Consider the following 21,463-nt stretch of genomic DNA (forward strand, 5'->3'; position numbering starts at 1 on the left):
TCAACAATAAGATGCAAAAAGCCAAACTTAAAAATGAGTGATTTGAATAAACATTTCTCCAAAAAATGGCCCATAAGCACATGAAAAGATCAACATCCTAAGTTATTAAGGAAAAGCCAATCAAAACCACAACAAGAAGTCACTACATGCTCAGATGGAAGGTTACAATAAAAAAAAATGTAGGGGACCCCTGGATGCCTCAGCGGTTGAGCGTCTGCTTTGCCTCAGGACGTGATCCCGGAGTCCTGGGATCGAGTCCTGCATCGGGCTCCCCGCATGGAGCCTGCTTCTCCCTCTGCCTGTGTCTCTGCCTCTCTGTCTCTCATGAATAAATAAGCAAAATCTTAAAAAATAAAATAAAATAGCAAGTGTTGGGGGGCTGGGGAGAAATCAGAACCCTTGCACATTGCTAGTGGGAATGTACAGTGATTCAGCTGCTGCAGAGAACGGCACAGCAATTACTCAAAAAGTTAAACATAAAAAATACCAGAGAACCCAGCAATTCTGCTCCTAGGTAAATACACAAAGGAACCTGAAACAAGTACTCAAAACACACGCAGAGGCTTGCTGACAACAGCGCCCTTGGCAATGGCTGAAAGTTGGAAAAGACACGGATGTTCATCAACAGACGAGTGGACAACAGTGTGGTACGGCCATATAATGGAGTATTATTCAGCCATAACAGGAAGGGAATTCTGACACATGATACAGCATGGATGAGCCCTGAAAACATGCTAAGTGAAAGAAGCCAGATGCAAAGGGTCACATATTTATGGTTCCATTTATGTGAAATATCTGGAACAGGTAAATCCTTAGGGATGGAAAGCAGACTGGTGGTTGCCAGGGCCTGGGGAGAACTGCTTAATGGTTGGATGTTCTTCTTGGACTAATGAAAACGTTCTGGAACTAGATGGGGGCTCTAGTTCCAGCTAGGACAGCATCACGGATGCACTAAACTTCACTGTTCAGTTTTCAACACTTAATTTTATGTTGGGCACATTTCACCTCAACTGAAAATAAAACCAAAACAAAACTAGTCTCATCCTCAGCATTTGTTCCCTGTGAAAATGCAAAGAAATAGTGTCTAACAGACTCTAAAACATGGTGTAATCTCTCCACACACCAAGATTCCCAGGAAGCTTTTTTTTATCTGCTCCCTATCTATCCAACCCATTAAACTCACAATCACCCATCAGGATTCTTCAGTTAAAGAGCATAATAACTACTGGAATTAAATAGGAGAACATAAAGGGAAAAACATGATTAGCAACCAGATTAAGAACTGGTTTTTCAGGCACTAAAATCTTAAGCATGTCACACTGGCGAGTGCCATAATCTTTCAAGAGAAACGAGCAGACTGACTTAATCACAAGATAAACCACCCAGCACCATTCTTTCCAAGGAGAGCTGTGACAAACTGGAAAAGAATGGCTATTCTAAGCAAAGATGCCATTCAATTCATGACTAGTGAAATCTGGACTCTATGTAGGTGAGAGGTACCACTAGATCCAGAGATTATTTTTTGAGTCTCAGGCAGACACAAAAATATCATTCATAAGCAAAATTACTTAGAACATTTTAAAGGAATCTGGCTTTAAATGTCCTAATCACCAGGTGATTCATATTTGTAATGCTAAAGATTTAGCTATTTCCCATTTTTTCCACAGGTAAACTTTAAGATTTTTAGTTATTTATGAGAGACACAGAAAGAGAGGCAGAGACACAGGCAGGGGGAGAAGCAGGTTTCATGCAGGGAGCCCGATGTGGGACTTGATCTCGGGATTCCCGGATCACACCCCGAGCTGAAGGCAGATGCTCCGCCGCTGAGCCACCCAGGCGTTCCTACAGGTAAACTTTAAAATTGGCCCCATGACTGGCATAGGAATGATCAATTGTATTAACATGCTGGTGAGATGACTAGGGTTTGAAAGCCCAATGTTTTGAATCTCTGTGTACCAATCTAACAACACAACCAGAATAAACTTGCTCTTCTTCACCTGAGTTTTCTAAATACAGCTAGTCAGAGGACAGTGGAAGTTATAATTCCAAGGCTGCTGGAATTACTGTCAAGTTGAGCTACTCTGGTTGGCTATGGGTGATTATCAGTATTCTCAATGAGAGAGAGGAGTCAGGAAGATGGTTTGAATAATTATGATAAAGATCAGTCAGTTTCAAATGAGAAAAGATAAAAATAGCACGAAGTTTAAAAAATACACTAAAAATACCACCTTAAACAAAAAGAACGGAGGATATGAGAATAGTATCTTAAGGGAGGAATGTTAAATACTAGGATGGATTATTGGGGAGTTCTTTGAAGAAAGAACAGTCTTGCCTCTTTGGATAAATGTAATCTAGCCAGAAGACAAGGGTTTAGCCTAAATAAGACCTTTCAAGATAGACCCAGAGCCTAGGATTTGGAAAAGAATGGAAGGAATCTTCCTTCATTCTTTGGGCCTCTTGAGAACTGCTTAAAACTTAAAACCAGTTAATAATTAGCACCTTCTGCTTTATAAGAACAGTAGTTTAACTCTGAATTACCCAGAGAATGTATAGGTAGCAGCAATGTAAATGAAGTTTTCATAATACAGTTGTCGGTTATCCTGGAAGTCATTCATGTTGCAGTTGAGCTCTGATGAGCCCGCCCCCTTCACAGTCAGCGTGATGAAAGGAGGCAGGGTGGGTTCATCCCAGGCATAGTCCAATGAAGTCATGGGCTTCACTTCAGTTCGGAGCCTGGGTTCAGCTACACCGTGCTGAGTAAAGACAACAGGAACCTATGGTAACGGCAGAGAAGATAAAGAGGACTTTGATTCAGAATGCTGTTACTGGAAAGTGAGTCAGTGCTCCCTAGGTTTAAGTTCCAGATCCTGCCCAAGCAAATCCTACACAGGGCATGACCACAATCATAAGCATAATCCTCTGGTTTCTTCAAATGCCTTTCTAGTCATCTTCCAAGCTGCACCAAGCCCAACAACTAAAGGACACAGCCATCTCTTCCACTCTCACCCCCTATAATAGATATACTCTGAACATAGAAAGGAATACAAATTCTGGAATTCAGCTATGGGAAGTCACGCATTATAAGATGTTGTTATTCGAAGGCATTATTTAAAAACAGCCTCTTCTGATACCATTTTGGCTTTACTTGGAAGATTTTTTTTTTTAATTTTATTTATTTATTTATGATAGTCATACAGAGAGAGAGAGAGAGGCAGAGACAGGCAGAGGGAGAAGCAGGCTCCATACACCGGGAGCCCGACGTGGGATTCGATCCCGGGTCTCCAGGATCGCGCCCTGGGCCAAAGGCAGGCGCCAAACCGCTGCGCTACCCAGGGATCCCGCTTTACTTGGAAGATTTATAAAAAAATGTTCACTGTAAGGAAGCAACAGTAAAACTGCCCATCCCCATTGTCATTGGATGATCTGATTCTGATTCCTCCTCTATTTGTGTAGAATGTCTACAGGGGGCACCATGTCCACCAAACAATCTAGTCAGAATGATTGTGGGGGGCTAAGAAGTCCCTTCTGGGCAAAGGCTGTGCAGCAATCAAACCAACCAGAAGAAACCACCTCCTGGGGGTAAGGATGTCTAGTGTTGTGCAGGTGCAGAGACCCCCATACAGTTTCTTTCCAACCCAAGTTTAAAATGTATTTCATCCTTATCTTCAAGGCAGTACATACTCCACACTCCCACACGTGAAACAGCCCAACTGGCTCATGACTCTAGTCGATACCTTAGAAAAGTTGTCAATTCGGAAAGGAGGGGGTAACTGGTCCGTGTCACTGAATGAGATCCTATAGGTGGCTCCTCGGAGAGTAATTTCCACGCGCAGGAAGAAGCACTTCCCCAGGGTATCTCTGCAAATAAAGGAAACAAGGAGGCTGCACACTGTGGAGGAAAAAACTTAGAGCTCACTCTCTTAGACTTCTCATCTGGACCTCAACAGGTACATACCACTGCGTGCTCTTTGGTCACATTAAAAAACTAGAAATTGACCATATTAATCACTCTGAATAAAAAGAAAATTCATCCAAGCAATTTCTGAACAGCACACTGTCACTCCACAACAAGACCTACATATTTTACTGAGTGGGTCTGTTTTGGGTAATAGGGCCAGCATAGCAAATAAGTAAATGTTGTTGCTTTGACATAAAAAAGAGCAATTTCACATGGTTCGAACTAATATATGGATGTTATTGATAACCAGGGCTTTTAGTATAGGATGAGGGAAGGTGACGAAGAATCCAAGTAGTTACCAGTATGTAAATCATAGTTTTTTTGTTTATATGTGTATGTGTATTTAAATATAGGTACATCACTGGCGAGAATGAGGAAACTCTTCCTCACAAAAGAATATCAGTTAATAAATGCAGAAGATGTATTTACTGTACATGTAATCACTGATTCAGGTAAGAACCATCAAACCACTGGGTGAAAGGTTTCTGGGGAGCAGAATACACACAGCCTCAAATTATTCCCTCAATGGTCTACTACTGCCCACAAAGAATCAAAGGTAACTTTACAATAGAGAGACCTGGTGGACACCACCCTAGTCAAGTGATGGCTGAATGTAGCAACATCAATAATGGGACCAATGGATGGCACAGGCTTCCTGTGTGACCCACTGGGAAATACATAACACCACATAAGTAGTAGTATCCTTACCAAAAATGTTTAGCCTAAATCTACATATAGGAAACTCTCAGAAAAAAAATCTAGAAAATAAAACATTCTACAAGAGACTGGCTTGGAATCTTTAAAAATTTCGATGTCAAAAAAGGCAAAAATAAATAAAAGGAAAAGTAGGACTACTCTAGATTAAAGTGGATGAGATTTATCTGCCAAATAAAATGGATGATCTGTGACCAGATCCTCAATCAGGGGGAGCGGAATTGCTATGGAGGACTTTTTCTTTCTTTTCTCTTTTCCTTTCTTTCTTATTTTTTTTAAGATTTGATTTATTTATTCATGTGAGACAGAGAAAAAAAGAGGCAGAGACACAGGCAGAGGGAGAAGTGGCTCCATGCAGGGAGCCAGACGTGGGACTCAATCCCAGGACCCCGAGATCACGCCCTGGGCTGAAGGTGCCACTAAACCGCTGAGCCACCCAGGCTGCCCTCTTTTTTTTTTTTTTTTTTTAATTTACTTACTTCAGAGAGAGAATCCCAAGCAGACTCCATGCTAAGCATGGAGTTGGATACAGGGTTCAATCATATGACTCTAAGATCACGATCTGAGCTGAAACCAAGAGTCAGATGCCCAACCAACTGTGCCACCCAGGCACCTCTATGAAGGACATTTCAAAAGACTATTTATCAGGAGGCACTTGGGTGGCCAGTCAGCAGAGCATGTGATTCTTGATCTCAGAGTCGTGAGTTTGAGTCCTATGTTAAGTATAGAGATCAATTTAAAAAAACTATCAGAAAAAAAAAAATAAAAAATAAAAAAAAAATAAAAAATAAAAAAAATAAAAATAAAAAAACTATCAGAAAAAAACCCAACACTAAATTTCTTCAGTGTGTAATAGTATATTTACTCAGAAAAAAAATGTCCTTGTCTTTAAATGGATAAACAAAGTTTTTATGGATGGATTTTTTAACAGGATGACTTCAATTTACTTTCAAATGGCTCAGAAAAAAAGTGTGCATCCATGCAATGGGCACAGCAAGGACACAGCAAAATGCTGATGCGTAGTTAATCCAGGTGAAAGATAAAAGAATGTTCTTTATACTACTCGTAAGTTTTCTGTAGGTTTAAACCATTTCAAAAAGAGGCTGTGGGTCTGTGCTCAGTAACTTTAGTGCACTAAAACCGCTCCAAAGGGTTAATTAACAAAGGTACACAAGCCATCTTCTCCCACCTCCACACATTTTCTTTCCTTCCTTCCTTCTTTCCTTGAAGTAGTCATGAACAATTTTTGCTTAATTCTGAACTGGCTTCCTCTTCTCACACAACATATCCAAGCAACCTCCACCCAAGCAGTACATAAACTACTGCAGAACTAACTCCTCCCCTCCCCACCCCATTAAATCTGGTAAGGATACGGGATTCTAGCAGACAAGAGCTCTGGTTGAAGCAGGGATGAGTGCACTGGAACCCTGCCCACTTGGCTTCCTCAGCCCCTAAAGTCACCTCCTTAAAACCCCTGATGACTCCTAGGGACACAGCTCAAAAACCCCTTTATCAGATGCAATGAACTCTAATCAGGGCCAGGGCAAAGGGAAATGATGAAGGGTACACCACTGACCACAAAGAAAAAAAAAACAACCCTCAGAAAATATGTTTTAAAAAGCCAAAAAAGATATTATTTGGCATCATCTATTCTTTTTCAAGAAATTTTATTTATTTGAGAGAGAGAGAGCATGAGCAGGGGGGGGGATGGCAGAAGGAGAGGGAGAAGCAGGCTTCCCACTGAGCAGGGAGCCCGATGTGGGATTTGATCCTAGGACTCTAGGATCTAAGCCCAAGGCAGACGCTTAACTGACTGAGCCACCTAGGCGCCCCTTGCATCAACTATTCTTAAAATCAGCCAGTATTCTGCTCCTTTACAAGAGTGTTCTCAATGGAGAACTAACCATAAAATATAAAACCTTAAATTTTGCTTCTAAATGCATCAAAATAGCAATGATTTCAGTGACTTTAGCTGCCAAGACATTTAATGAAAGAAACTAAACAGGACACAAATAACTGGAATGGTATCCCATGTGCACAGGTCCAAAGACTTAATGTTGTTCAGATGGCAATGCTGCCCAGTGTGGATCTACAGACTTAATACACTCTCTACCCAAATCCCAAGTGGTATTTTTTTCCAGCAGTAGAAGAACTTACTCTGAATTTCTGATAGAATCTCAAGGAATTCTAAACAGCCAAAATAATATCTTTCTTTTTTAAAGGCTTTATTTTTATTTTTATTTTTATTTTTTTTATTTTTTTTTTAAAGGCTTTATTTTTAAGTAATCTCTACCTACACCCAACATGGGGCTTGAATTTATAACCCTGAGATTAAGAGTCCCATGCTCTACCAACTGAGCCAGCCATGAGCCCCCAAAATAACCCTTAAAAGGAACAATGTCGGAGGTGTCACACTTGCTGATTTCAAAATTTATTACAAAGCTGTATTATTCAAAAACAGTGCAATATTAACATAAAGACAAACACACAGAGGATGGAAGCGTGAGCACAGAAATAAACTCTCACATATAGAGTCAAATAATTTTTGACAAGGGTGCCAAGACCATCCCATGGGAAAGGAGAGTCACAGATAGTTTTTTTTTTTTTTTTTAATCAAAGATTTTCTTTATTTATTTATTCATGAGAGACAGAGAGACAGGCAGAGGGAGAAGCAGGCTCCATACAGGGAACCTGACATGGGACTCGATCCCGGGACTCCAGGATCACGCCCCGGGCTGAAGGCAGCGCTAAATCACTGAGCCACCAGGGCTGCCCGATAGTTTCTTTTACTAAGAATCTTACATCTACTGTATGACTCCGCTCCATCTTAGGGACCTGAGGAGCCAAATTTAGAGATAAAGTAGATAAGTGGCTGCAGGGTTGGAGAAAAGGGGAGATGCACAGTTGTTAATGGGTATAGAGTTTCATTTTGCAAGATGAGAAGAGTTCTGGATGCTGGCTGCCCTATAATATGAACACATTTAACCTAGTGAACTTAAAAATGGTAAAGTGATAAATTTCATATTACGTGTCTGAGGCCCAGAAAATAATCTGTTGTGTTGTCTTTCTCATGTAGTATGTGTATTTTATCACAATAAAAAAAGAAAACTTTAATCCTTTTTTTTAAAAAAAAAAAAAAAAAAGCACTTGATAAAAGCAGAAAGAAGAAAGTCATCCTATGATAGTTGAGGCTGAATCTGTTAAATTTTTCTTAATAAGAACCTGAGGGTCACTGGGTTGGACAAAGAAGGCCAGATGATTTACTAAAATAACACCAAGTGAGAAAAGAGGGTACACTGTGGAAGAATAAAAAAAAAAAAAATCATAAAAAAATCTATGTTAGCATCTTGCAAAATGCTAACAATGTTAGCATCTAAATACAGACAGAGTTTTCAGAGTTACAGGTGATCATGAGCTCTGCTGCCCTTGGATTTATCACCTCAGCCCACAGCTCCTGCACTGTGGTCAAAACTGTCAACACACCCTGTAATTCATACCATCAAAATGTTCGGTCAAACTTACCTGGTCGCTGCAAGTTTTAAGAACTATGTCCAAGCTAGAAACATATATGTCCATTTCATGAAGGACAGTATTAATATTTACTATGAATAGCTTTGTAGGTATTTCTAATTTATATGGTATTTACAGCTCATTGTTTACATTATTGCACCTCAAACACTGCTACTTTTTTGTCTAAATACGGTCTCTGAAATTACCTCATGTTGATATGGAAGGAATTATTCTTATTGACTTCAAAGCCTCCAGACCAAATACAATTGGGAACATCCATCAATCTGACACATAGGAGCTGATCATAGTCATTCCGAGGCCAATGGAACACCACACTGGAACCAGGAAGGGTCGAAATGTAACCTTCAGGATTGGCTGTTCCCTGAAACACACAGGATCACTGGCTTTACTCAACAAATCAAGTCAAGACAGCAAATGTTTCCTAAGTAACCACCTACTCTGAGCCTTGCCCTCTACCACAAGCTGGTTAGGGTACCAAAAGCCCAAAATGGTCATTCACATCACAAAACTCAACAGTGCTGATGGGGAGATAAACCATGGCGTTAAAACTCTCCATGCTACTAAATAAACACTAGTCATTCTTCAAAAGTAAACTACTTACCTGTCCACGGGCAAATTCTCTCTGTGCAAATGCAAGCTTGTGAGATGATTTATTATCTAACAGGTAACGAGGGGCAAAGATGACCATACAAGTGTCAATATATCGACCTCGGCCTTTCTTGACATCAATACCTGCAAATAATAAGAAACATTTCCATGAATTAATCAGAAGAAAGAAAATTCGTGGCCTGTCAAAAGTCAACAGGCTTCACAATTTACTCAGTTTCCCTGAGAAAACAACCATATCACCCAGAGGTGCTGTCAAGCCTTCCAAGGATGGAATGAAAACAACTGCTCTCAAAGTCTTATTCTTTATGCCCACTTCAGCCTGAAGAAGTCTCAGTGGTGGTACCAATATCCTCATAATTCCTAGCCTCCTCACAAAAGGGCACAGCATTACAAGGGCAGGTGTTCGGCCACGAGTACTGGTAGTTTCCGTCTACGAAATGGACTACGGAGATAATCTATGTAACGTGTATCTGTTTAAATCTGGGACACAAATGTCCTCCTTGAGAACTTGCCCCTTTTACATGATATCACAGAAACTTCAGATTACTTAACTGGATCCTGAATGGCTCTGAACACAGCAGATTCTTCCCTAGGACTTTCTTTTACCCCATTGCCCAAGAACCCAGCTGAAACATAAAGCTAAACATCATAGAATGTATTCATTCACAAGATAGGAGTTTCCAGCACCTATCAGATCCTGGAAAGACAGAACAGCAAACAAAACACATACCAAGGAAAGGAAGTCATAATCAATCAGATGGAAATCGCAAAATATTGGATCTCAAGAAAGAAAGAAGGAAAAAACAGCACTGAATTATCTTTAAAACCCTGATAACAATTTTAAAAATTCCAAACGCAGTGGGATAAATTATTCATTCATTCAGATAATAAATATAGCAACTGTATTCAAGGTACTAGGCTGAGCTCTGGTTATACAGTGATAGAAATACTTATAGATAGAAATAATAAAATATTTATTGAATCCTTGATGCAGGCTGCGCCTCTCCCAAAGGCTTTACATTTAATTCTCCTAACAACCTTATGAGATAGTATTTTCATAGATGAGGAAACTTTCCTTTTTATAGATGAGGAAACTAAGGCACCTGGAGAGCCAAGGAACTTGCACGAGGCCACAGAGTCAGTAAGTGGCACAGCTAGGGCTCAACCCCAGGCACACTGCCTCAGCAGCCCTTGCTCACATCATGACAAGACACATAAAAGGACTGTAATTTAGCAGTCGGCAAGTGTCAAGAGAACCACAAAAAAAGAAGAGATCTTAGGACATGGCAACTAAGTGTCCTGAGTGTCCCAACATAACCCCAATTATAAATATTCCAGCCTGTTAAGGCCATAATTCACCTGTACTAGCTTGAAAAAGCTGGTGTTGCTTTAATCTAAGTCTTCAAAATACATAAAAGACCGAGCAAATCACACACACACACACACCCACATACACAACACACACCCCTGAAATTCGTTACCTAAGAAATGCTAAGTAATACCAGAATAGGGAGAAGTACCCTATCATTTTTTTTTTTCTGCAACACACAGGAAAGCATTGTCAGAAATCGATTATCTGTAGGTAGCTGATCTCAACCAATACAAAGTCTGCCTACAAAAGATATATTTAATTTGATACTACAGAAAGAATCTACAGTATCAAGACCCAATTTTAAAAAACAAAACGGGCTTTTTAAGTTTCCTTTTTTATTTATATGGCCGTGGCAATCTCCCAATAAATGAGTATCTGATAAGATAAAAATGTACAAAATCCTTTATTTTGGAGGTACTTACATGTAAGGCTAACTGGCAAGGTCTCCCTGGCTTTTCATCTCGGGATTTTACTTTTAAACTTTCCTGATAGGGAGCTAGTCATCTATCTAATTCTTCAAAAATATTCAAGTGAGAGATTCCACAAATTCCCTTGATAATACATGCCAAGCTCCCATGACCCTTAGGAATTATAAAGTCCTAACTCAGCCTAACCCCCTATCCCTTTCTTTGGTGTAAAAACAAAATCCCTATCACAGTACCATTCCTAAAGACATATGCAATGACTTTTAATGAATGCTCCTTGAATGAAAATTTATATGCGTGCTCACAGCGTATTTCTGACTAGAGACCTGTTTGCCTCTGCAGTAACTCTGTGGTTCCCGAAAATCAGCAGCTTTGGAAGGCACAGGCTCCATTTCTCCCCTCAATTTTTTCCAACTGCAGCTTCTAGCCAACCTGTGGTATCTTTCTTTGGGAACTATATCAAGGACCAGATACCCCAGCAGGTAGCCAAACACAGCATGAAGCAGCCTTTGCCTACTCAAGAGGTGGAGCAAACAGATGTAAAGACACAGTACAGAAAATGACCCCGGCAAACAAACAGTAATAATAAAAGAAAGAAAGAAAATGATCCCTGGCAGGAGGATCAGAGAATTAATTTCCTCTACTAAAAATCTTACATCAACCTTAAAGACAGTGCCCACGTCAAGGGAGAACGCATATGAATTCATGTTCTAAAAACAGGAAAAGGAAGCTGGACTTGGAAGAGACTCCTGCTAATAAGCCCTCAAATGTTTAAACATATCTCGGACCCTCCATGGGATTCAGGATAAACAGCTACCTGATACCACCTCAGTTTTTCCTTCTACAACAGGACTCTTTGTATCTGCACCGTCCAATTACATTTGCCATTAATCATGAATGGCTATTTAAATTCAATAAACTTCAGTATAAGAAAGGATTCAATTCTTTGGTCACACTGGCTGTATTTGTTAGTAACGTACTCCTGTGTGCTCAGCAGCCACACGTGGCTAGTGCTGCTGGGCTGGACGGTGCAGAATGGGACACTATCATCATCACAGGGTTCAATGGACAGCACGAGCACGGTTCTAGATGGTTTTCCAACATTCAGCCCTCAACAGTGCTTTGAGAGCTTCAGAAATTATATACTAAAGGAAAGGGGTACTGCTAACATTTAAACCTGAGACATTTAAATCAAACTTACCTTAACCCTTCAGAGAATCTTCTGAGCATTCCAGATGGCTATGAGGTACATAGGTACAGCATTCTCCCCTCCCCTCACCACCCTCAAGAAGTTAAGCTAGTTTGGGGGCTTCTAGTTACTATAACCACTAAGTACACTTTATTACATTTTCTCCTTCAAATGTGTACCCCCCAATCATAATCCTACTTCTGACCCAGACTTGTCCTTTGCATCTGGGCAAGTCACTTAACCTCTCTGCTTCAGTTTCAAGGAGAACAATGCTCCTTACCCTCTTAGGGTTTGCAAGTTTTAATGAATGCGTGGGAAATGCTTGGAGGATGAAAAGCATTCTAAGTGTTCCTATTATTCCCATGAAAAACAAGGATTCAAGCCAAACTGATACTTTCCTGACACAGGTGAGTCTGAAATTAAACAGAGCCCCAGACCTCAAAAGGGCAGTGTTTAGGTGGCTCCTTAGATCCCTAGGAGAACAGATCTGCGTTGATATCAATCTAGCATTCAGAGAACAGATACCTGACCCAATGCCAAATGAGAGTATCAGCACTTGCAGCCAGGCCAGAATGTATGGCCAGCTTATTCCTCCAAGCCTGAGGTCATCGGCCAATGGTTCTGATTCTCCCGCTGCTCCAAATGTAACCCACCAATGTTATAGATCAGCCCTGGGCGGTTTCCTTGCTGGATGACTTTCAAAGCTCGGACACCACTACCACCATCCAGTGAGAAGCCCTGGCACCAGCCCGGCATGCCTTCGGGATGAATCCCCCTTCCGATTCTCATCGTGCAGCTGTGGGGCAGAAAAGCAGAGATATATGTATTCATCTGTAAGAAAGTCTTACTTACCTGCTCTAATCAGGAAACACGATCACCCAAAACCAGAACTCTGACACTGACTCTTCCTCACTTTCGTGTGATTCCCCAACACAGAAGGGCAATCAGCTAGTGGTCAAGACTCTTACCTTTGAGGCAGCCACAGTACCTCAATGTGTGAAATGTATGGACATCTACACCTGGACACGTTCGGAGAAAACATTAGGATTCTGTGGGCATAAATCATGAGGAAAGGACTACGATACCTTATTCCTCTGAGAAACAAGGATTCGAATCTGATCCTTTCCTATCTCAGGTGTTTCAAGGATTCATGAAATAACTTGACTGTATGAGACAAGTGCGCACACGAATCCGTGCACACCAAGAAACAATGTACAGAAGGCGCAACCTTCTTTCTCAGGCCTGGTATTCTTACAACGGCGAAGCACTGTCTGGTTGGCCAATGTCTTGTCATGGATCCTGGATACAGAACTCCTGAATGTGCGTACCGGCTCTACTACTAACAAGCCACATAACCTTGGACGGGTAGTTTGTTCGGAGCCTCAGTTTCCTCACTGTAAAATAAAACACTGTTTCCTGCCCTGCCTAATCCACAGGGATGTGATGGGCGAGGGGAAATGCTTTGTGAACTGTGAGTTCCCTAAATAAGTCAAGCTGCGTCACCAGTGTCAAGTCCTTGATCTAAAACTGTCAGAATTGTCTCAGGAAAGGCGTGACACTGCGTCAGATGGTTGGTTGTCTGTATCTCCCGCCACGTCCAGTAAGTCCCCAGTCAATCTGAGACCACTCCTTCCTAGGAAGGCTGCGGCCCACGAGAACTACGCAGCAGGGGTTGGCACTGAAACGCTATCAGATGCGCTCCCCTTGAGGAAGGCTCTAAATGAGAAGACTCCTATAAAAAGCAGAACATCAAAACCAAGAACAAAAGGGAATTCATGCTCCTACCACATGCACAAAGGCCAGGTCACCTAAATCTCACCACCGTTGCTCCTTCCTGCCTTTAAACACACGAGTGCTCTGAATCTTGAAGTGGTGCCGTTTATTTCAAGGGTAAAAGAGATGGACTCTAAAACCTCACACAAAACGACCTGGGCTGGGTTGGTGCAGCGGACATTTTACCAAAGGGCCAGGCTAAGTCCCCTTGGATGCCAGCTCTGCTGCCCGCGCTGACGGCTCTGCACAGGGGAAAACCGTGCAGTGGAGGAAGGGAACACGTGGGTGCTCCTCACTGGCAGGGTTATGAATAGCACTACTTCAAAACATGTAAAATAAAACTAGCTTTCATTATAAACCCACCAAATGGTTTATTTTCAATATCAAGTGACACAGAAATTAGATCCGAAAAAATCCCATTAGGTCATGGTCCTATTCCCCTGCCAAGTCAGGATTGTTATCTACAGTATATTTCGACTTACACGGATATACTATAGCCTTTGCTAATTTTTTCCCTCGCCTAGGAGCTTATTTCCCCTTTCCATAAATAACTGTACTCACAGGTTTGGCTGCTCTTTGTCAGCGTAGCAGAATAAGAGAGGGCTCAGGCTCCGGGCCAGCTCGTGTTCCTCAAACTGACCTGCAGCATCTGTCTTTGCGTTGTCCTGTCTGAAGATCAGTGGTAACCCTTTAGGAAGGAGGGGGACAGCTTACATCAGTCCCACCCAGTCTATGCAAGACAGATGTAGATGGTAAAGGGAAAAATTGTCTAGGGGGAGAATCGTGAAAATTGTATTTATTTGCTGGGCTCAGTCTGTTGTCTGAAAGGACAGTTCTGACCATGATGAAGCACTTATTATGGAAGCAGGAGAGTTTCAGCAGCTTAGACTGTTGAAGTCATCTATTTGCATTGGCTCCATTTGGTTGGCTGAGCAAATAAATCTGAATTCCCATGACCAACGGCAAAGGCCTACTTGAGCAGCCTCTGTACATACCTGTTTTGTTAATCAACCAATATGGAGCAGAAATGAAGATCTTTAAGGATCCTTCTGCTCGACACACAATCCGGATGGTGAGGTTCAGCTGCCGACGGTTGATGTCATAGAGTCGCATTCTTACCATGTAGTTTTGGGTTCCCGGTGGAATGAGCAATTCTTTACAAAGTGGGAAATTCTCCAGTGATACCCCTAAAGAAGATACAAGCTACTGTCTGCCTGGGTTCTCACTGTAGTTTATCAAAATAGCCCACAGCCAAACAAAATTGGATTCCTTTTGGAAAAATCAGTAACTACATATGTAACTGGCAAAAATCTTGTTAGAATGGCCATTTTCCTTTAGCTGGGGCAAGAGTAAGTATGAAGCAAATCAGACGGCCTGGAAGGAACATGGGAGTTTAAACTCCATTATCAAAAGGATGAAAATATCAAAAAGCTATCAATGATCCCCGTGAGCTTACTACTCAATAGGCCCTGAGCTGGGCAGGTACCTCAAACCCAGGAAAGGCAAGGACAGGCTAACAGGTAAGGTCTTCTGCAGTCCCACTGCCCAAGACCCAGTCTTGGCAATTCCAATTCCCGGTCTGTCCTTGCCAGCTGTGTGCTGGGCGGCAAGCTAACCTCGTGGTATATCCTCTGCCAAATGAGGAGAATACTGGTAGGTGTGTGGCCGCGTGGTTATTACAAGTGACCATCACATGGAGCGTGACTGGGAAGAGAGGAGTGCTGTGTGTGCGTGCGGTGGTGGTGGGGTGGGGGTGGGGACATGTCCACATTACAGGGCTCCAGGAACATTTGTTAAAGACATATTTAAATGTCAGAGCAGGGACCTGCTTTCTTAGAACAGACCACTAGCACTGCACTGTTTTTGCTCTTCTACATCAAGCTCAAGGACTTATATATTCACTGAAATGTAAACTCATCACCGCTGAACACACTGCTTAAGTCCAGTAAGTCTGAGGCTCCTCATCTGTAAAATGGGGCCAACAGCTGTCAGCCTGTGACAGGAGTTGCGTGAAGATTGAATTAGAGGACACAATGAGGTCACTCACGCAGCTGTAGCAACAAAAATACTTCCATCATCATTATTTCAATGTGTCTACAACGGACTTAAAACAACTTATGTCCTGCCCAAACTCTAAATTCCTCACTTTGCCTTAAGTGCTGCAAATTTAGGATCGATTCATCCCTGTGGCTGAAAATTACCTGCTAGATAAAACAACCCAAACCTCAATTTCTTCATCAGTAAACAGGATAAGCAACTACTGCTATAATGGTTATGTGAGATCACGTTGTGAAAACACCTGATTTAACGTCTGGAGTACAGTGTGCCGAGTACACGTTTTCTCCCTTCTGAAAAAAAGGAGAGACCTACGATTTTGCTCATTTTACAGCTAGGAAAAAAGCATGGTTTCAAAAGATGAAATGACTTCCTATAGTCACACATCAAATGAGCAACGTAAGAAAACAGGCTCTGTTGAGTACTTCCTCTATATATCTTTTGGATTTGTTCAGTTTTTTCTTTTGATAATTGTCTAAGAAGTTTTTTTTTTTTAATAAAAAAAAATAAATCCCTTGAGCTGGGTTACTGACATACGTGCTGTAATTTCTCTAAAATCTTTATCAAATGATCACAAAACATTTAGTGACATTCCCATAGAATTACCACCCAATGATTCTTTGACTAAACCCTCACCCAGTTCAATGTTCTGGGATGTATCAGCTGTGTGGAGGGCCACCTCTTTGCCAGGTTTCAGGGTCCCATTAATTGGCATCCCTTTAACATAAAAGTCAAGTTCACAAGGTAGCAAGTTGCAGATGACCACAGTTGGCAGGAGATATATGGTATGCCCAGGTTGTCTGAAGATCTGTTTCGCACTGTCAGAAAATATGTTTGAGGGCATATAATCCGGGTAATTCTCCTTCTTTATGGCCACACAAAACCTATGAAGACAAAATACTGTAAAAACCATTGGCCTAAATAAAGAACTTGAATTTTTTCTTAGTGGAGTATGAGAAAGCATAATGTAAACATGGTTCAGTAATTCAGTTAAGATATTTGAAATTTTCAATCCAAACACATATACTGAGGTATAATTAAATCACAATAAAATGGATAATTTTAAATGTTCAGTTTGGTGAGTTTTGACAAATATGTATACCTAACTGCTACCCAAAACCAGTTATACAATTTCTCACTCCAGAAAGTACCCTCCCATCCCTTTCCAGTCAATATCCTCTCCCAACAAAGATGCAACCACTGTCTGACACTTACCACTTATAGATTGGTTGAACCTGTTCTTGAACTGCACGTAAATAGAATACAGTATATACCACTCTCTGTGTCTGGCTTTTTTGTGTCACATGAAGTTTCTACAAGATACAGTTGAGCTGTTGTATGCATCAGTAATCTGATCCACATGCCAATGGATGAATATACCACTTTTTATTTATTCATCATCCTGTTGATGGCTAACTGGGTTGCAGATAGCCAACTGGGTTGTATCTTCATATCAATTTAGTGAGCATGGAAATCCTAACAATATCGAGTCTTCCAATCCATGAACTTGGTTATCTTTCCAGTTAGTTATTGGGTTTTCTTTACTATCTCCTAACAAGGTTTTGTCATTTCTGGCATAGAGAACTGGTACATAATTCCTTAGATTGAGTTCTGGGTAATTATGATTTTTGATGCTACTGTAAGTAGCATTATTTTAATTTCCAATTGTTCATGGCTAGAATATAAGAATACAATTGAGGAGCGCCTGGGTGGCTCAGGCAGTTGAGCGTCTGCCTTTGGATCAGGTCATGATCCCAGAGTCCTGGGATGGAACCCTGTGTCGGATTTCCTGCTCAGCTGGGAGTCTGCTTCTCCCTCTCCTCCTAGCTTGTACTCTTTTTTTTTTTTTTAAAGATTTATTTATTCATTGGGGGGGGGGTGGGGCACAGAGGGAGAAGCAGGCTCCATGCAGGGAGCCCGACATGGGACTCGATCCCAGGACCCCAGGATCACGCCCCGGGCCGAAGGCGGCGCTAAACCACTGAGCCACCAGGGCTGCCCTCTTTCTTTTTTTTTTTTTGCTTGTACTCTTTCTGTCACTATCTCTGTCTCTCTCAAATAAATAAAAATCCTAAAAAAAAAAAAAAAAGAATACAATTGATTTCTGTAGGTTGATCTCAAATCCTGAAATCTTGATAAATTTATGAAGCCTCATAATTTTCCTATGTAGTCTATGGTTCTCTACATATATGTGTCATTTGCATATATTAAGTTTTCGTTCTTTTCAGATCTTTAAGCTTTCTCAATTTCTTATTTATCCTTATTGCAACAGCTAGGACTACTATGGCAATGTCATATGGAGTGGCTGGTTCTCAATCTCAAGGAAAAAAAGTTTAAGGTTTCACCATTAAGTATTGACGGTAGCTATAGGTTTCTGTAGGTTTATAACAGATGCCCTTAAACAAACTGAAAAAATTCTCTTCGGTTCCTCATTTGCCGAGTACAGCTGCCTGTACTGGGTGTTGAATTTTATCAAGTGCTTTTTAGTTTGTTTGTTTGGCATTTAATGAGATAATCTGATGGGTTTTTTCTTTTAGTCTTTTTGGGTTAATATGGTAACCCAATTATCAATTTTCAAATGTTAATATAATCTTACATTCCTAAAATAAACCTCACTTGCTGGATTTCTATTTGGTAATATTTTGTTAAGAATTTTTGTATCTCAGGCAGCCCGGGTGGCTCAGCGGTTTAGCGCTGCCTTCAGCCCAGGGTGTGATCCTGAAGACCTGGGATCAAGTCCCACGCTGGGCTCCCTGCATGGAGCCTGCTTCTCCCTCTGCCTGTGTCTCTGCCTTTCTCTCTGTGTCTCTCCTGAATAAATAAATAAAATCTTAAAAAAAAATTTAAAAAAAGAATTTTTGTGTCTCTTGGGGAAATACTGGTTTATAGTTCCCTCTCTCTCTTTATTCAATAATATATATGTCAGTTTTGGTATCAGGTATATGTGGTGGCCTCATAAAATGAATGAGGAACTGTTTCCTCCTGCTCTGCTTTCCAAAAGACTTGAACTGGTGCTATTTCTTCTTAAAATGTCTGGTAGAACTCACTGGTGGAGCCATGTGGACCTAGAGTCTTTATTCTGGGAAGGCTTTTTATTGAAAAATTAATTTCTTTAAGAGATATTGGGCTATTTGGATTTTCTATTTCTTCATTGTGTCAGTTTTGATCATCTGTCTTTTTTAAGAAATCTGTCATTCCAGAGTGGAATTTATTTGTATAAAATTATTCATAGAGTCTCCTTTTAATGTCTATAGAATCTATAATAATGTCTCCTCTTTTCATTCCTTCTATCAATAATCTGTGTTTTCTCTTTTCTCCTTAATCAATCTTATTATTTATCAAATTTATTAATCTTTTCAAAAGGCCAACTTGACACTGCTAATTTTTCTCTCTATTGCTTGTTTTCTATTTCATTGATTTCCACATTTACTTTTATCAGGTTCTTTCTCTATTTGTTTGTTTTAATGTGCTCTTCCTTTTCTACCTTAAGGCAGAAGCTTAGAACAGTGATTTTCCATCTTCCTTATTTTCTTACAAGAGCATTAAAAGCTACACATTTTTCAAAAAAACCACAAAACACGGGATCCCTGGGTGGTGCAGTGGTTTCGCGCCTGCCTTTGGCCCAGGGCATGATCCTGGTGACCCCAGATCGAATCCCACGTCGGGCTCCCGGTGCATGGAGCCTGCTTCTCCCTCAGCCTATGTGTCTGCCTCTCTCTGTCTCTCTCTGTGTGACTATCATAAATTAATTAATTAATTAATTAAAAAAATAAAGTAATAACACATTATAAAAAAAAAAAACCCCACAAAACACAAAACCTATACATTTCTCTGTAGAACAGCTTTTGCTGCTTCCCCCACATTTTAATGTCTAGTTGTTATTATTGTTCAATTCAAAATATTTTTAATTTCCTTTGTGATTTCTTTTTTGACCATTGGGTTATTTAGAAATCTAATGTTTCATTTCCAAATATTTAGGGATTTTACAGGCATCTTACTGTTACTGATTCCCAGTTTAATCCTATTGTGATGAGATTTATTGTGTATGGTTTCAATTCTTTTAATATTTATTGATCTTTGTCTTATGGCCCAGTAGATGGTCTCTCTTGATAATTATTCCATATATACTTGAAGTGAGTATACGATCTGGAGTTGTTAAAGTGCTTTAGAAATGCCAATTATGACATACACTGATGGACAGCACTATTCAAATCTTTGATGTTTGTTTTTATAAATCATTGACAGCAAAGTGTTAAAACACTCCATCATGGCTGCGTATTTATTCATTCCTCCCTTCAGTCCATTAACCACTGGCCAATCAGGGTAAAGGGCATACTAGAATTCTTTACACTATTCTTGCACCTCTTCTATAAGTTTAAAGTAAATGAATGCCTGTCTTCACTAAAGAGAAAACTAAAACTGATAGTCTCTGATCTAAGTAAGTTTAAAGTCTAAGTTTAGAAGGATTGAACAATACAGTGTTTTTTCCAACATTGAATCTAGAAATGTACTACCTATATGCTTCAGAAGGGGAAAACAGGAGTCTCAATGATTAGATAATTTTGTTAAGGTCCCCAAGGCAAGTCAGTACTAGGTGCATGAGCCTTCCTCCAAATTCCTTTGAAATCTGTCATTTGAAAAACTTCCATCCCCAAGATTCTGAGTCTCAATTTAGAAATAGGTACTGGCTAATACTTTTTTCTTCCCTCTCTGCATGTCCTCTTTTTATGCTGATGCACACATACAAGTTTCTTATCTTGTGAGTAGTGTGTTTGTTGGTTGCTTCTCCCATAAATATCAGATGATAAGCAACAGTCGCATACCCACCAAAGATTATTAACCCTCGAAGCCTTATAAGCTCTAACATAAGAACTTAAGGAATAAGAACTTTAGGGTTTTAAACAAGCACAACTGAATCACCAAGAGTCCTCAGAGAGAGAATGAATATCTTTTTAAAAAGGAAAATTTACACGCCATTGCAGTGCTGTCCATACCTGAAGAATCGGCTTTTGTCCAAGTCCATAGAGTGGCATTCTCGTTTGCTGCTGCTAACCTCTGCAGTCTTCACTACATTGGTCCAGTGAATAGGAGCCTTACAGAAAAATACACCCAATCCTTTAGGCCGGGCCTGTAGCCGCCAAGAAGTGAGATGTAAAGGCACAGCAAACGAATCCCCGGGCATGATTGCGGGAAGCACCACAGGCTCTGCCACAGAAAAAAGGGTCAGCATCTTCAGGGAATGGTCTTCCACCCAAAAGTCTGACCCTCTCAAGATAAAAGAAGACAGACTATGGCAAAACTCACTGTCTGGAGCTGATGGGCTATCCAGTCTTAGTTCCATTGGTGTCTCAAGCCTGTTCTTCACAATGAGGGCAGATCGGACAGTGATTACTTTCCGAGCACTGCCCTCCATCGTCACAGCAAAGACCACCCGGACAGGTGGGAGTGAAGAGAACTGCAAAAAAGACAGGAATAAAAGTGTCATAGCTGTGCTCTTGAAAAAACACACAAAATACAACAATACCAACCAGAGTGCCTAAATCAAAAGCATCTTATTATTACTAGAACCCTTCAGTGAAATTAGTCATTAAGCCCTAAAACCATTCATCTTTAATAGAAGTGAATATGCTATAGATACACACTGTTAAAACAGCCAATTCTAAACATTTCTAGAAAAACAGATACTCTACTCAGATGTGGTATCACAAAATGTGTCACAAAGAAAAATCAGTCTTAGGCCTCTAGACACATTATAAAGTAACTAAGACCCATAATAACCTATTAAATCTTCCAAACTTCCTGCAATTTGATAAGAAACTGTCTGCTGGAAATTACCC

General features: G+C 40.5%; 1 protein-coding gene across 5 annotated transcripts in view; it reads right to left on the reverse strand.

The window, feature by feature from the left end:
• The window catches only part of VPS13D (vacuolar protein sorting 13 homolog D), a 239,847-nt gene that overhangs the window by 115,731 nt on the left and 102,653 nt on the right, over nt 1-21,463 (reverse strand). For all 5 annotated transcript variants that reach the window (XM_072751165.1, XM_072751164.1, XM_072751163.1 and 2 more), the window contains 10 exons: nt 20,931-21,081; nt 20,621-20,831; nt 16,263-16,510; nt 14,567-14,758; nt 14,133-14,259; nt 12,452-12,594; nt 8,805-8,935; nt 8,389-8,564; nt 3,735-3,858; nt 2,539-2,774 (listed from right to left, as the gene is read on the reverse strand). In XM_072751165.1, coding sequence (XP_072607266.1) covers nt 2,539-2,774; nt 3,735-3,858; nt 8,389-8,564; nt 8,805-8,935; nt 12,452-12,594; nt 14,133-14,259; nt 14,567-14,758; nt 16,263-16,510; nt 20,621-20,831; nt 20,931-21,081 — 1,739 coding nt within the window. The remainder of the gene's footprint in view (nt 1-2,538; nt 2,775-3,734; nt 3,859-8,388; nt 8,565-8,804; nt 8,936-12,451; nt 12,595-14,132; nt 14,260-14,566; nt 14,759-16,262; nt 16,511-20,620; nt 20,832-20,930; nt 21,082-21,463) is intronic.

The sequence above is a fragment of the Vulpes vulpes genome, chromosome 2, assembly GCF_048418805.1.
Source record: "Vulpes vulpes isolate BD-2025 chromosome 2, VulVul3, whole genome shotgun sequence".
Lineage (NCBI taxonomy): Eukaryota > Metazoa > Chordata > Mammalia > Carnivora > Canidae > Vulpes > Vulpes vulpes.